This window comes from Misgurnus anguillicaudatus, chromosome 1, assembly GCF_027580225.2.
Source record: "Misgurnus anguillicaudatus chromosome 1, ASM2758022v2, whole genome shotgun sequence".
Taxonomy (NCBI): domain Eukaryota; kingdom Metazoa; phylum Chordata; class Actinopteri; order Cypriniformes; family Cobitidae; genus Misgurnus; species Misgurnus anguillicaudatus.
The window spans coordinates 10,312,705-10,328,892 of NC_073337.2; the positions used below are offsets into that span (position 1 = coordinate 10,312,705).

Consider the following 16,188-nt stretch of genomic DNA (forward strand, 5'->3'; position numbering starts at 1 on the left):
TCTCTGAACACTTAATCTGACACCTGCATTATCTGTCTTACATGTAGCTAATAGCACAACACCAGCGGGCATCTGTCAACACCTCTGACCTCCATCACAGAGAGATTAAACACATACATGCTCCGTACTAGATGACAATCCCTCATCTGAAGTGTAAAGGACTTCATCCCAACACTAAAGCATTAGTTCTACATCCATTGACGTTGGGAAAGATAAGACGATTTTTAATTTTAAATTTGTATATTTCATAGAGAAAACCTTTATAGTTCTGGCAGACACTTATCCAAAATTACTTTGCATTTTTATCAGTAACCAAGGGAATTGAACCCCATGCATGACCTTCACACTGCTAACACTTGCTGCATTCACACCAGCCGCGGTAGAGGCGTCAAGCCCGAGTGATTTTAAATGTTAAGTCAATGTAAAGACGCGTTGACACGCGTCTGGAGGTCTTGCGGCGCGAATGACACATTTAGTGCGGTAGATGCAATTCCGCCTCATGCTACGTACACCAAACACGGGGCATCGCGCTACTCGCTCTAGATTACTCACGGGATTTAAAGCGTAACTAAACTCCTGGTCAGAGCCTGACTCCACCCACTGGCAATATTTAAAAAATGCAAGAAAAGTGGGCAGATCCAAATGGAGATAGAGGGGACAAACTAAGTGTGTTGTGCGATCGTAAAAAGGGTGTGGTAAGCTTGAACCTGCTTACATCACAAGGCATTTTTGGACCCAACATCCAATAGGAAAATTTAACTGGAGTAGCCACCGTTCAACCTGAAGAGGGCAGCACTCGACGTTTTTACACCATATTTTGTAGTATTGAAACACTTTATATCCAAATGTTAAAAAAGTTACTAAAATCAATATACAGCACTAATAAAGCCCCATTCTTACAGATCATAAACTAAAAAAAGTTGGTTTAGGGTTTAGTTACTCTTTAACTTCGTGTCATGCGAATTTTTCGCTTGAGTTGAATATTTTAAACTTGGGTGAAGACGCATTTGAGGCGAATAGCGCGTGTTTTCGCGGTAAATGCGGCACCCATATCTGATCACGGCACACGTCTGATCACGTCTTTGCATTGACTTTGTATGTAATCTACTCGTGCAAATCGTTGAACTCGCGTCTGGTGTAACTCTAGGTTTACACCAAACGCGAAGCGTGCAATTGCATCCTGTTGTTCGCTCTAGATTACTCGCGGGATTTAACTTCGTGTCATGCGAATTTTGCGCTCCAGTTGAATCTTTTCAACTTTGGCGAAGACGCATTTGAGGCGAATAGCGTGTGTTTTCACGGCAAACGCGCCACCCATATCGCGTCATTCGTATTGCCCCACGCTAGGATGCGTCTGATCGCGTCTTTGAATTGACTTTGTATGTAATCTACGCAAATCTTTGAACTCGCGTCTGGTGTAAACCCACAGTCATTCGCGAATGGCATGGATTGAGCATTGCCACGGCAAACGCGCAAGTTGAAAAAGTTTGCGGAAAAACGCGCCGCGTTTCAGGAGCTTGCTCTAGTAGTATCGTGATTACGGAAAGCGAGCGAAGTCGCAGAAGCCTATGGAAGGCCCTCCCATGATGCAAATTTCCGCATGAATGTCTCGATGTCTAGAATTTCACGCGCAAAACAATGCTAACAAAGATCTTGAATATATCGTTAATTTATTCATATTGCAGGCTAAATTCTATATGCATAAATATTTAAATTCATCCCCAATATTCACTGTGTTTTTAGCTGAATGTGAATGTTTTATCTCTTTTCTAAAGTTGATAAAAACAAAAAGTCGTTAACACTATGCACTATGATATTATTTGAAATGCCCGATGTCCAATTAACACCATACTTTGTTTTGTATAAAACTGTATTATGCTATGCTCTGTTTCTTATATTTTTGTACTCAATAAAAAAATTTAATTTCACGCGCGGCTTTCACGGGCAAATTAAGCGTGCAAACTCTAAATGTTCAAGCGGCTAACTAGACGCGGTAGACGAAATTTTGACGCCTCAAACGCGGCCCACTACCAGCTGTTTTAGCAGTTTAGAGGTTTTAATGTTCATCCATATTTATTTTTTAAGATACAAACAGAAAATACAGGAAACATGTACATGAAATGTAAAAAACAATATTCAGAACAAAGAAATGTCATCAGGTAAAAGTCTGTATTTCATGCGACCTCTCTTGGCACTAAACACATCTTGAACTTTTTTTGAGGAGACTGAAGTGCTTAATCGCATCATTCGATTAGAAATAGAAATAAGGATTTCATTTCATTTCGGTTTAAGAGATCCTGCTGGTTATCGCTCAAGTGTAAGGAGAGATCACAATAAACACACTAACAAAAAATACATTTTTTTTCTTTTTGTTAAAAATTTCATGCATTTTCTGTTTGTATTCAAATAAAGAGACCATATTTATATATGGTCATTATACCATTACATAAACAACAAATCTAATGGTGGCCTAAGACTTTTGTACTGTCCTGTATTTGAATATATGTAAATATGGACACACAGCAGTAATACTTTAAACAAAGAATAATATCACTGTGCATGTTATACTCTGACACACACACACACATGCACGCGCACACACACACACACACACACACACACACACACACACACACACACACACACACACACACACACACACACAGAGCAGCGACAACATTATTTGAATCACCTCTATAATGATACTACAATAAAAGTTTTGGAGCTAAAAGAAAACAATATGATAATGCTAGAAGAAATAAGGCTCCATCCATTTACAAACATGTACATTGGTAACCAATAAAATATCAAGAATTATTTACAAAGGAAAGAAAAATCCCAAATGAGAACACTTTACAGTAATTGCTCAGTTGTTTCTTATATTAGATAACAATAAGACTAAAATGAGAGCAAATGAAAACCTTTAAGTCTAGAGCTTTGTCACTGGAGAAAAACATCTCCAGTGATCTCACACATCTGAAAAAAGATGTGCTCAGATTTACCCTGGGGAAGATATTAACTGCTATGGTAAAACAGAGGCAATATGGTATTAACACTTTGACAGTGAAAAATAGGTTATATTTATTGTTATATGGTTATTCATTATGATTTCACAAAATAATTGTAGCATATTTGGTATTTTTGCAAAAACTACGGTTACCACGGTACATGTAAGTGTCTTTAACCACATGAGACTCTGAACATTTGTAGATTTCAGTTTCAGAATTACAGTAATCATCAAGCGAGGAAAGTACAAGAACATCTCCTACAAAACAAACAAGACATCAAAGCTCATCTCCCGGCTTGAGATCTACAGTATTCCCTCAACATTCATCACTGTCATATGTCTGAGCTGCACGTCTCTGATCAACTGATTGATTGATCCCATAATCTTCTGCTTCAGGCAGGATTCTGTATGTCTGATTTTAATGAATCAAAACTGACGTATGGTGACACAGTGGCTCGTGACGAGATGAGAAAGCTTATATACTTATAGCCCTTTAAATTCACAAGGCCAAAACCTGTGATTTAGTTTAAACCCCTTTCCGGGGTAATCAATCACACAAACGCACACCCACACACATGCGCATACACATACATACAAAAACCGCTTTGGGAGACAGGAGCAAAATTCCCAAAACAAACACAAGCGCCTGCAGGCAGATCATGAAGTGAGAGATCAGAGTATGATCGGGTCATTAGAGCGGCACGTGTACGCAGACTACACAAAAGGATACGTTTTCAGCGTCTCATGTCATTTACAATGAGCCAAAAATCGTTCGCCCTTTTAATAAGAACTCTGAGAGGTGTTTTACGGTTTGGCCGCTAACTATGGAGTATTAGATGTAAATCACCACACTTTTCGCTCTGTATGTGGCTGGTGTTTTCATTTTTCAGCTCAGCCACGAGTGAACTGTTTTGTGTAAATGCAAAGCAGAGGTGAGCTGGATGCTAATGTGTGCGTGTCTGTGAGAGCCTCTTTATCCTGCATGTCTGCTCACTTTAAAAGGTTTAGATTTGCATCCCCGGAGCCCCCGAGCACTCAAAACTCATCCACTTTAACATACGGGCACAGCCGAGAGCCTCTCCACATCTCTGAGAGAGCACACACACACGGCACCGACTACCTGTCGCAACACTCCATTTGATCCAAAGTTTTAGTCAATGTCAAAATGAAAATCGTTCATATTGTGCAGGATTTATTAGTGCACGTTATTCCAAAATAAAATGTCTTTGTACATTTTTTTTAAGTACTAATTCACACATGCCTCTCTTCTGTGATGCATCAGATACTTTTCATCTTACATTTATAAAATATTGTGTTACTCAGAAATACATCAGAGTAGAGACGTGAAATGACTATAAATGAGCTTTAAAAGATATTCTATTTAAATCAACCTCTCCGACATCATTCAGCATGCTAGCACACACACACTCAACACAAACACACTACTTCATAATGTACTGTACACTTATATACAGGTAATGATTTTATACTGAAGCTCAAACACATTTGGTTTGGATCTTCAGTCAGCCCTGTGTCCCTTATTTGTGTATTATAGTACAGACTCTTATCTGACCAACTGAATTATTTGTCATTTTAACAATGAATCAAATAGTTGAGCAGTTCATTCCTTCTTTTGAGACATGCATCACATCTATGTGTGTAAAGTGCTACAATAATATTATCTATAAAAAACAATGAACACACACACACGCACACATACATCACAGGCCCAGACGTTTGTGTTTCTACAGTGGTTTCAAAAGAAAATCTGTCGACTGGGTTTAAACCCAATTTTTAAACTGTGTTAAATGGAGCTGAGCGTATTCCAGCCTTATTGGTAACTGAAAGCGTAATGAGATTCACCAAACAAGGATCTGGGGATTCGTAAAACTTTGTGAATGACGGGTCTGGAGACATTTTGCAGAGTTGTGGGGTAGATTCACTCATTACCCCAACACTTTTCAATCTCACTCTTTAATGGCCGTTCACACTAACAGCGATTTGCAGCGGCTGGAAGTCACTCATTTTCAATGAGAGCTGGTAATTGACACTGACATACCAGCGATGGGAAAATTGAGCAGAGTTCAGCTTTATGTAAATGATGCACGGACTACGGTGGGATTTATACAGCTGCATATCGCAGTTACCTACGAGACTCGGTGACTTCCAGCCGTTTAATGTCGGTGTGAACAAGACTTCGGACAGTCACACGATCATTCGTTTGTCATACCTTTTTCACAAAACACACATGGAAAATATAGAAATACATGCATGCACACGCACACACATACATTGCTGCTCATCGAGTGGAGCGTATATTTTTATACTGACAGAGCAGCAGTTGTTTGAATGTCTTTTTGAAGGTGATGTTGCACAGGGCGTAGCAGGCGGGGTTGATGGTGCTGTTGATGTAACAGAGCCAGTATCCAATGGTCCACACCGTGTTGGGAATACAGCTGGAGCAGAAGGTATTAATGAGGACCATCACATTGTAGGGCGTCCACGTAGCCACAAACGCCACCAGGATGGCCATGATGGTGCGCGTCACCTTCTTTTCCCGAGAAGGCGGCGCTTTTTTCTTCTTGGGCGGCTGCTTGGTCATCTTCACGATCTTCCTCGCCACGTGGTTCTGCCTCTCGATTGCTGGAACGATTTCCACCGTCGCATTCGATGGGGCGTAACAATCTCCTTTGGGCGATTTGGTGATGATCTTGATGCAAGTAAGTTTGGAACCTCCAGGCTTGGCGCGGTGCCTGACGGGAGCCTGGCCGTCATTGGCTGTAGACGGTGCCGCTTCCTCTTTCTGATTCGTTACGGCTCCGCTGCATGAGGTGGAATCGTTGGAGCTTTCTTTCTCCTCGGCGGGGACGCAGTTTCCGTGTACTACCTCCTCCGCTTCCGCTTCTCCGCTGGCCGTAGACGGTGCTTTGCCGTTCTGAAGTTTGGCGTCGTGTTGGTTGGCCGCGTCATCTGTGATCTGGGTCTGACCTCTATCCGCTTCTTCGGCCGGCACGTTGTTGTTGGTAGGTTTGTTGGTGGTGTTTTCGCGGGTCTGACTCGGAGAAGCCACGTCAGGGATGGCGCCCGACGGCTTCCGGTTCTCTTTCTTGACGCGGCTCTTACTGGCTCGGGAGATCTGCCAGTACAGCACCATCATAATAATGACGGGTAGGTAAAAAGCGGCTATGGCCGTGCCGAACGTGACCGCCGCGTTCGAAAAGAACTGAATGTAGCACTCTTTCTCCGGCACTGTTCGCCCACCAACGATAAACTGCCAGAACAGGATGGCTGGGGCCCAGAGGATAAAGGACAACACCCAGGCGGCCGCAATCATCATCCCCGCCATTTTGGTCGTCCTCTTTACTGGGTAGCTTAGCGGCTTGGTGACACAAAAGTAACGATCAAAGCTGATGATCAAAAGGTTCATGACCGAAGCGTTGCTCACCACATAGTCCAACGCTAACCACAAATCACACACAACCGGCCCGAGTGGCCAGTATCCAATCACAATGTAGACTGTATACAAATTCATAGAGCAAAGGCCAATGATGAGGTCAGCACAGGCCAGGCTAAACAGGAAGTAGTTGTTGACGGTCTGCAGGCTCCTGTTCACCTTGATGGAGAGCATGACCAGAATGTTCCCAATCACAGTGACCAGACTAAGTGAGCCGGCCACCAGTACAATGAACACCACCTCCACTGTCTTATATGGACTCTCGTCCACTGTCTCTGTCGTCTCGTTGCCCTCAGATGCATTCCAGAAGGTGAAGTTTATTGTATCCATGGTGTCCGGACACAGGTACAGCTGATCTGTTTCCTATTAGCAGGACTTATGATTTCAAGCACCTGCATGAGAGAGAAAAAGAAACAATGATTTAATATTTAACAAATGATGAAGAGTGATGAACATATGGGCTTCAGTGAAAAGACAAACATTTATGTGATAGTAATTTAAATTAACTACGCGGATAATAATTAATACAAATAAAAACAAACAGTTTATAATTTTTCATAACGTTGAAATGTCATAAAAGGCACAGCGTTATGCATTTTAATCAGATACAAACATAACTGTCTTTATTTAATTATTTTAACAAGCATAAAATTGCCTCTAGAGCGCGTGCGCGCTGCGGACGGTCCTGGAGAAAGAGCGGAAAGCGCGCGCTAAACTAATGACGCGTTAACAACCGATGATAATATTATAATCCGGATTTCCTATCAAAAATTACTCAGTTGACTCACACAAGGATAACCATTAACCAGATGACAAAGTCTACTGGAGAGGGAAATCTGACATTTGACCCGTCATAATGATGACGTTCAACTTCATGTGAGTGGAAAACCTGTTAAATTTTACCCGAAAAAATCTCGTTGTTCCCTCCCAAACTTTACAAAAGTTCCGTGCGGTTTTTCAGACTAATATTTCTTAAAAAGTTTATAGTCAGACTGTAAAGAACTGATTGGTATCGAGTAGGTTCATCAGGTTTGTCAGTGCGCCGTTTAATGTGATTCAAAATCTTACTGTGAACAAAGCGAGTGTACTTATGATGACTTGTTATAAAACACGACACGTACGTCTTATTTCAGAGGGAGTATCAGTCATTAAAATGTAAAGAGTTGTCAATGTGTATTATAAAGCTGGTTAAATTAAGCGAAAGGGAAATCTGAAGCACGCTCGAACTTTAAAGAGTCTGCTTTTTAAACTTCTGCTTCAGAAGCACGCGCAGCTCTCTCTGTCTCTTTCCCTTTAGCCAGAAATAGAAAAACAAAAATATGCAATTATATTTAATGTAGATAGTTTACCATGAGTTTTTGCATTGTGACAGTTTCCTCCCTGCACGCACACGGTTTTTTTCCTACTATGGATGTCACGGGTGTCAGCTGTGGTCAAGTATTTAAATATTTTTTTGTATTCAGGAGAATAAAAAAACTTGTATAGGTTTAGAACAACATGGTGATTAAATGATTACAGAATTTTTATTTTGGGGTAAATTTTTCTTTCACGAGTTCCCATTAACATGTAATCAGATATTAAAGGTGCAGTGTGTTATTTTTAAAAGGACTCTTCGACAGAAATGCAAATAATATACAAAACTATATTATCAGGTGTGTATAAAGACCTTTTTATAATGAACCGTTATGTTTTTATTAACTTAGAATGAGACGTTTTTATCTACATACACAGAGGGTCCCCTTACATGGAAGTCGCCATTTTTTAACCCATGTTTCTACAGAAGCTCTTAACGGACAAACTTTTTTTACTAAGTTGTCTCCGACGATAGAGCCACCATCTTGAAACAGCGGAGCCCTGCATCAGCGTCATTGTAGGCAATGGTGTAACGGAAATAAAATTAAGGATGCACCGAATCCAGATTTTTTAGGTTCGGCCGAATCCCGAATCCACCGTTTAAGATTCGGCCGAATCCGAAACCGAATACCGAATCCTACTGGCATCCTTATTCTATTTACACAGTAAAGCACATTAATAAAGTAAACAACGTCCACAGCAGTGTATTTTTCATTTTATTTAATTTTAACTGTACATTATGTCAGGATGACAAGTTGGAAAACTTAATAAAAGCGATGCGTTGCGACACGCTCGTTTTTCCAATAAGCAAGCAGCTCCGCGCTGAAAACTATATACTTTGAGTTAGAAGCTCTGCTCGTCAATGTCAAAGTCTTCACACGGCCGTCCAATTACAGTGGAGGAGGGGCGGGACATTACCACAGCAACCAACCGGCTCACAGCTGAAGCATCACTGCGACCAAGCGCTCGGCTGAAAAACAGCTGGCATTTGGCGTCCTCAAGGCGTTTTCAGCCGTGTTTAAAAGTTTTGGTGTGTCCAGCCCCTAAGGCTCACCGAAAGAAAAAGCTCATCTCCACGTCAGCACCCGATGTGTGTAATCAACGGCCGCGTGACGTCGACCAGCGTAGCGCAACCTAGGGTTTGGTTCGGTGGAAAAAAAATCTAGGATTCGGCCGAACCCGAACCCCGTCAAAAAGCCCAGTATTCGGCCGAATCCGAATCCGAATCCTGGATTCGGTGCATCCCTAAATAAAATCACCATAAATCGTCATGAATGCGTTTTTCTGGGTTTTCTTTTGGTTCGTTCCAGCAGTCGGGCGTGTGTTTGGCATTGGGTCCAGAAAAAAATTTAAGTTTTTTCTAACTATAATGCATAGTGCTAATAGCCCTAAAATCAATACGCAGCACAAAAGTCCGACATCATCCATGAATTTGAAGTACAGGTGTTACCTAGCTACTTCCAATGACAAGAATCCTGTTCCAAGATGGCGGCGGTTTTGGCGCATGCTTAGAACCCCAAGGCGACATCTAGTGTATATATTTATGTCTAACGATGACATGTTTTTCTGGTGGCGGCTACCATAGCTTCTCTATGCATTTCAAAAGCAAGGGGTGAGCAGTGGACTGAGCCGTTGGTTGCAATTCGCAACCTCACCACTAGATGCTGCTAAAATTGACACACTGCACCTTTAAATAAAGCATATTTGGCATGCTGTCCGAGTGGAGGGCTCCGAGCTCCCCCCTCTTTAACTGGGATGGATACCAGCTGAGAGTGGACGATGGGGGGAGCAGGGATGCTGCAAAAACTGAGGACAGAGGCGAAAGACGTCTTTGCGTTGATTGGTATGATTACAGTACAGTACAGGACTTTGCTCCTCCCAAATGTAGTTAAATAAACTTAAATTGAACTAAAAATGTCTTATTTTCTTTTTGTCTAGTTTCATGATAAAAGTCCACAAACCATTTAATGACATTAGGTTGTATAGGTTGTATTGTTTTTATAGGGTTGTGTAACAACAAGGTTGTGTTGTGCCATTTTTTGTACATGTTATCATGGATGACAGTTCACACAAGTTGTATAAATTTGGAGTTGATTCTTTAACCTCATTGTGCTCAGATATGTTTGCACTGAAGATGTAAGAAACCACATTGGGAATGTTAGAGCCACTGCCGGCTCCCTCTTTGTATTTAAAATCAGGATTAGAGCAGAGGAACTGTTCCCGTACTTATGCTCGTGGGCAAAATTAACCTAATGCCATTCTCCCTCTCTCCCGTTCTCTCTCTGTGTATGTGAATAGATATGAGTCCGGTAATGGTGATTAGAGGGAAGAGGTTATCAGTCTTGCCGAGCAGCGGTTCACTCTGCTTTTCTCCATTAAAACGTTGCCTTATTTGCTGCTTTCCTCCAGTACAGCCCCTGAATGACCAGAGAAAATTCACTTATCTTCAGTGCCAGAAAGCCCTAATCATGGCATTAGCCACAGCACTAAGCCAAACTAATCCCTGTAAAAATGCTCATGTCCACCAATCTGTGTTTTAAGAAGAGACGAGCAGCAACAATACAGACGAAGCGCATTGTGTCCACGGGGAAGAGTCAGTAACACGACACATCACTGCCGGCCGCAGGCTATCTGCACGCTTAATACATTCAGATAAACATACTCATTAGTCCTGTTTCAAAACCAAGTGAGCTGCCTTGCCACTGCCTGCATAGACAGCTATCATCTAAGGCAGCATCGTAATTGACTGACACAAATTCGACGAATTACTATAGCATATTAGAAATGACCGTTACAAAATTTTTGTGCCGATATTCAGTCACTTAGAATGACATCCCCCAATAGTTCCTGTTTCAAATTATTATGTTGTAAAATCCCAAAAGTGCAGTGTGTATTTCTGTGAGTATAATTTTTACCCAATTCAAGATAATCACACAATATGAGGTCTAATGCGTTTTTCCCCTCTTTGATTGCCAGGATTTAATCTCCCCTGAAAGTCTGTTTTTAAACAATTGGCCGATGTCCAATAGTGTAAAAATGTGCTTTTATCTGCCAATACCAATTAAAAGCTGATGCCTATTAAATATACAGAATAGACCAATGATGAATAACAGTCAATTTGAAATAAGATTGAACTATTTTGGTAAGTTTTAATTACATATTTTTATTTTAGCCATACATGAAATGTGTATTTATCGTTTATTGTTTATTATTCTTGAAAAAATACAATTTAAAAACAATCTTATTTAACTCTGCATCGCAATTGGACCATCATTTGTATTTTTATTTATTATTTATAAAGCACATTTCAATACAACCAAGTTGTCCAAAGTGCTGTACATTAAAATAGACCTAAAATTCAAGGCCTAATAAAATATCAAATACAAAACATAAAACATTGCACATACAACATTAAAGATATACACATCTATACCTTAATTACATAAGAAAAAGCTGTATTTAGGAGATGAGCTTTTAGCAATGATTTAAAGGACAAGTTCAGTATTTTACACTTAAAGCATCTTTTGCAGCGATTTTTGTGTGAGCACCCCTGACCACTCGGTGAGTTTCACGTCTTTGTAAATGAAAGTTTAATGCATTTTAGGATTTTTCCAGTGCACCTATGCAGCCATTATAGAGGTGGGGGTGATACAACAAACACCCGAAAATTGTCGGGCCAGCATCATATGTCCAAATTTCAGTCAAAACCGTTCTATTTCTTCATAAACAATCTGAAAGCAGGACTTTAAGTGTAAAATACCGAATTTGTCCTTTAAAACTAGAAATTGTCTGGGCAGATCTAATAGCAAGAGGTGGTGAGTTCCATAACTTTGGAGCAGCTACTGAGAAAGCCCGACCTCCTCGTAGTTTTAGTTTGGATCTGGGCACCACTAAAAGAAGCTGGTCAGAGGATCTCAGGGGCCTGGCAGAGAAATAGTGGTTCACCATGGTCTCCAAGTACTTTGGTGTCAGCCCATACAGAGACTTAAATACAAATAGTAAAAGTTTGTATTCAATTCGATGATGGACTGGCAACCATTTAAGAGAAGATAAGATAGAAGTGATGTGATCACGGGTGCCTGTTATCAGTCTCGCAGCTGCATTCTGAACTGACTGTAGTCGGGATCTTACAGTAATCTAAGCGTGAAAATACGAGAGCATGAGCAACTGTTTCTAAGTCTCTATTAGAAAAAAAGGGCTTCATCTTTCCGATAAGCCTCAGGTTAAAAGACAATGGGGGACAAGAATAGAATGTATGGTACCATATTGCCCATCTGAGCCAAAAAATATAATCTCGGTTTTATTTTCATTAAATTTAAAAAAATTTAATGTCACTCAGTCGCTAATATCAGCTAAGCAGTTCAGGAAAGAAGAGATATCTGATCCCTTATCTTTTCTAAGTGGCAGATAAATCTGTGTGTAGTTGGCATAAAAGTGATACGAGACACCATGCTTCCTAAATATTGTTCCCAAAGGGAGCAAGTGCATTGAAAACAAAAGGGGGGCAAGAATTGACCCTTGTGGAACGCCACACGTTAGTGGAGCTGAAGTTAACATGCATTCACTCAGTTTCACTGCAAAGGTCCTGTCAGCCAGATAAGACCTAAACCATTTTTGCCTGTCTATTTGTCATACGCCACATTAAAGCTGAGATTCTTAAGGAATGTCTCAAAGTCTTGTGAAATTATGTAAATGATGTACATGTCCAAAAAGCATGTCATTGTACATTATACATTGCTTTAAAATGTATTTAAAATATGGTGGTTATCTTGTCAGAAGTTGAGCTACAAAACATATAAGCTGTTCCTGGAATTTTGGAAAGACACGAAAAATAAATGTACCAAAATAAGAACTTGGCAAAAGTTGGAATATTTATGCCTTGCGATTGTCGCCTGTGCAATTTAATAGTGTGGCCTGTTTTCACTCACTCATCACCATCATGTGTTTCTGTGCCTAAAGTGAACACAGAAACTATCAATGTCAATGTATTGGCAAGCCAAGTAAATTTTTTTGGGCAGAAGCGTAGTGTCAATAAAATAATAAATTTCTGTATTTTATACTGTATAACTTAAGGATTGTATATTGAAGGCTTAGTTTTTAATTTGTCATTTACATCAATAATCACAAATACATATTTTTGTCATTTTATGACTACTTTGATGCTCTAAATTTCACAATTAGATTACGCGACTTTAGCCGGGGTTTCACAGGCGGGGTCACAATGTATCTCATTCATTATTTGAAGTCAGAAACGCTTAAACCTGCTTGAGTAATCGATTGTAATGGGATACGTTGGATTCATCAATCATCTGTATATTTGGCTCTTAAGGGGACTGATGTATTATAATGACAAACTGCCTTCAGTATTGCTTCACCTGATGCAGCCACTAATGGCATTCTCTGATATGAAGTCTAAACTGAGGCAGTATGTTGAATAAAAGAATAGAGTTTGGCGTTATGTATAAGTTTTGTCAGTCTTTTGGACTCAGCCGTTGTGGAGCTGGCTCAGTAGAGCTGAAAATTGCCTTTGCCCTGTGGGACGTTTCAAGATCTGATCTCCAACTTTTACCTTGTTCTCTTGCCCCTTTTATATCCTTTGCTTACTGTTTTCTGATTGTTTTCAAGAGGAAGCCACTTCGGTGTGGCCACTGCTGATCAAACATCCAGGAATAAAAGCCCAGTGGACTTACTGGTGCTTATAATAATAATAAATACTAAAACTTGAGTGTTTCTTTCCAATGATACTCATCGGAACGGAGACATAAAGACGCTGTGCTAATCTTATTACTTTAAACAACATGACTTTTATTATTTAATGAGTTAAATGAGCAGCAAACCTTTTCTTCGGCCTGTAAGGGAGTTTTAGGCGAGGCATACTTATCTAATGAAACAATTTGCATTCTCAGTGTTTCCACAGGCGTGCTGTTTTTAGTATCTTCTCTTTTCTTTTTCATTTCAGCTGCTATTCCTGTTCAAGTTATATCAAGTGAAACTCTTGTAGACTAGATATTATTCAGGTAATGCTAGTTATAAACACATTGGCCAAGCGTTTGCTCTGTGTATTGACTTTCTGGCTTTAGTTTTCTCACAGATTTATGTAACATGGTCAGTATTTAATAGAGATGTTTTGATCGGCATCTGTGTTTTCTGTTTGATTTAGTCTTAGTTGGTACAGGATGTCTTTGTCTTTCCTCTGTTGACTGAATGTCACATCATGCCGTCCTGCAGCCGTCTATGATTAGATAGTGGCATAAGATTTCAATCTAAATGGATGAATGACTCCTCAATGAGATTTTAATGATGTAGTTCCTCTGCTGTGTTTTCCTCTTTCCTGTGCAGCTAATGTTGTGTGTGGAGCTACGGAGGTTTAGGTCACGACTTTGTTCTCTCTTAAAAAACTATAAGAGACAAATGTGAGATTACTGGGGTCTTTGTTTTTGGAGAAACATCTGAAAAGCATCAGACTTTGCGTTTGTGATGCATGAGTTTTTTCTCCCTGTTTGTAATTAGGGCAAAAAAAATGATTTTTCGATTAATCATTTTTTTAAACGTGGTTGATTCAAAATCGATTGTCAAAGAGCAGAATCGATTTTTTTCTTTTATATTTATTTTCGCAAACATTGAACATAAGATTAACTTTAATCGAATTACTAGTTTTCTTCACTAGATGTCACCCTCTTTTTTGCCTTGCGCAATGTTACCAAGGAGCGAGAGGTGAGCCTGTCATTCATTCATTCAGGGCTTAAAATGGCGGTTTCAGGTGCTTTCTCGACGTTGATGCCACCTTCATATAAAAAGTCAGAGGTAATGAAGCATTTTAGATTTCGCAAGCAAGAAGATGACGATAGTGCTGTGGCTTTTAATTTCTTTTTATTAATTACCACTTGTAAACTGCTATTTACCCGAGAACTTGAATCGAAAATTTAATCGAAATCGAATCGATCTGGAACATCTGAATCGATACCCAGCCCTATTTGTAATATGTGATACATTAGGAGACTGCTATAGATCTCAAACTGGTGTGTATGTGTGTAGCAGGTGTGTGCACGTGTGTGGCAGGTGTTTATGTGTGTGTGTGTGTGTGTGTGTGTGTATAGCAGGTGTGTCTAGCAGCCTGAAAGGTTAATGACAAACTGAGGAGAGATGCTTTAACCCCAAACAAAAGCTGACAAAGAAAATAAGATTCCACTTAGGGAAAGATTTGGTAACACTGTCTGATTATGAGTATTTGTAGTGAGAAGTCGGTGTTTGTGTACACAGACAGCGGTCTGATTGTTCCTGACAGACAGCAGTAATGTTTGTGTGACTTTCCCATCTGCTGCTGTCAGTCCAGACCTTCTGCGGGCTGATAAACAAAGTCAACGTCTCTGAATTATTACTGAAGACATTCATAGGAATTAAGAGCCCCCTGTCAGACCCTCGAATGTTTAGCGCTTCATTCTGTCAAAATGTAATGAGATCTGAAGATAGAAAGTGTGAGATTTTTATTAAAGTATCAGTCCTATGTGAAGAAACCGCAGTACTCCTGGAGGCAGAGGAATTAGCTTCAAACATCTGTGCTGCTCAACCAGATGTGCTATTCAGGTGCCTAGTTATAAACACGTCGACAGTTTAACAAACTCTTTCTGTTTAGCCGTCCTAAAGGAGAAAACAGATTGTGGTGGCAGATAACTACACCAAAACAGATCATCACAACACAAACTTGCATTGTAAGCCAAAAGCATTTGTATTCCGATACATAGAGCATGTTTCAGGCCATGGGTTGTGTTTGTATGCGAGTAAGCGAGCATGTTATGATCTCATGTTCAGGTTAAGGCAGGCAGGACTGGGTTGTGGTGCGAGGTCTCAGCTGTGAGTTTTGGCAGATGGAAATAGTGTGCAGCGGGATGCCGCAGACCCTGGCAGTGCCCCTGAATGAACCCATTATGGACGCACAAACATATCGTATTGGCAACATCTGGCAGCCTGTATGTCTGCTCACAACATCAAATGCAATATTAACACACATATGCACATACGTGCTAAGAGGATAAAAAACACTGATTAGAAATAAAACTTAAAATTGTATTTATTTGGCATCCATTTGTATTGTTGTATTGATTGTATTACACTAATAATAAGTGTGCATGCCTGTCAAGTGTTTTTCATTAAGCATGAACACACATATGCATGTTTAACACGCGCATTCACATTCAGACTGTGTATCTGTTGAACAGATTCACAGTTATTTGCTAAATATAATAACTGAACCCCCTTGTATAATTCTGATCTGTCTTTTACACTTGTTTACAGCTTTTACTTACAAACCTACAATGAAAGTATATGGGTTTGTTTTGTGAAAATCCTTCTTTCGAATGCCTCTTGGCAAAAGACA

The 16,188-nt window shown here is 40.0% G+C and overlaps 1 protein-coding gene and 1 long non-coding RNA gene across 4 annotated transcripts in view; one reads left to right on the forward strand and one right to left on the reverse strand.

Moving 5' to 3' along the window:
• Positions 1-2,559: 2,559 nt before the first annotated feature.
• The window catches only part of chrm2a (cholinergic receptor, muscarinic 2a), a 99,101-nt gene continuing 85,472 nt past the window's right edge, over positions 2,560-16,188 (reverse strand). For both annotated transcript variants that reach the window (XM_055190262.2, XM_055190261.2), the window contains exon 2: positions 2,560-6,853. In XM_055190262.2, the coding sequence (XP_055046237.2) occupies positions 5,307-6,791 (1,485 nt within the window). In that variant the 5' untranslated portion in view covers positions 6,792-6,853 and the 3' untranslated portion in view covers positions 2,560-5,306. The remainder of the gene's footprint in view (positions 6,854-16,188) is intronic.
• Positions 7,220-16,188, forward strand: part of LOC129432062 (uncharacterized) — a 139,267-nt gene continuing 130,298 nt past the window's right edge. The window contains exon 1 of one of the 2 annotated variants that reach the window (XR_008639996.2): positions 7,220-7,337. This is a non-coding gene — a long non-coding RNA (uncharacterized lncRNA). Of the gene's footprint in view, positions 7,338-14,383; positions 14,619-16,188 lie in introns of those variants that run through there. The other variant, XR_012368339.1, reaches the window with a different exon arrangement.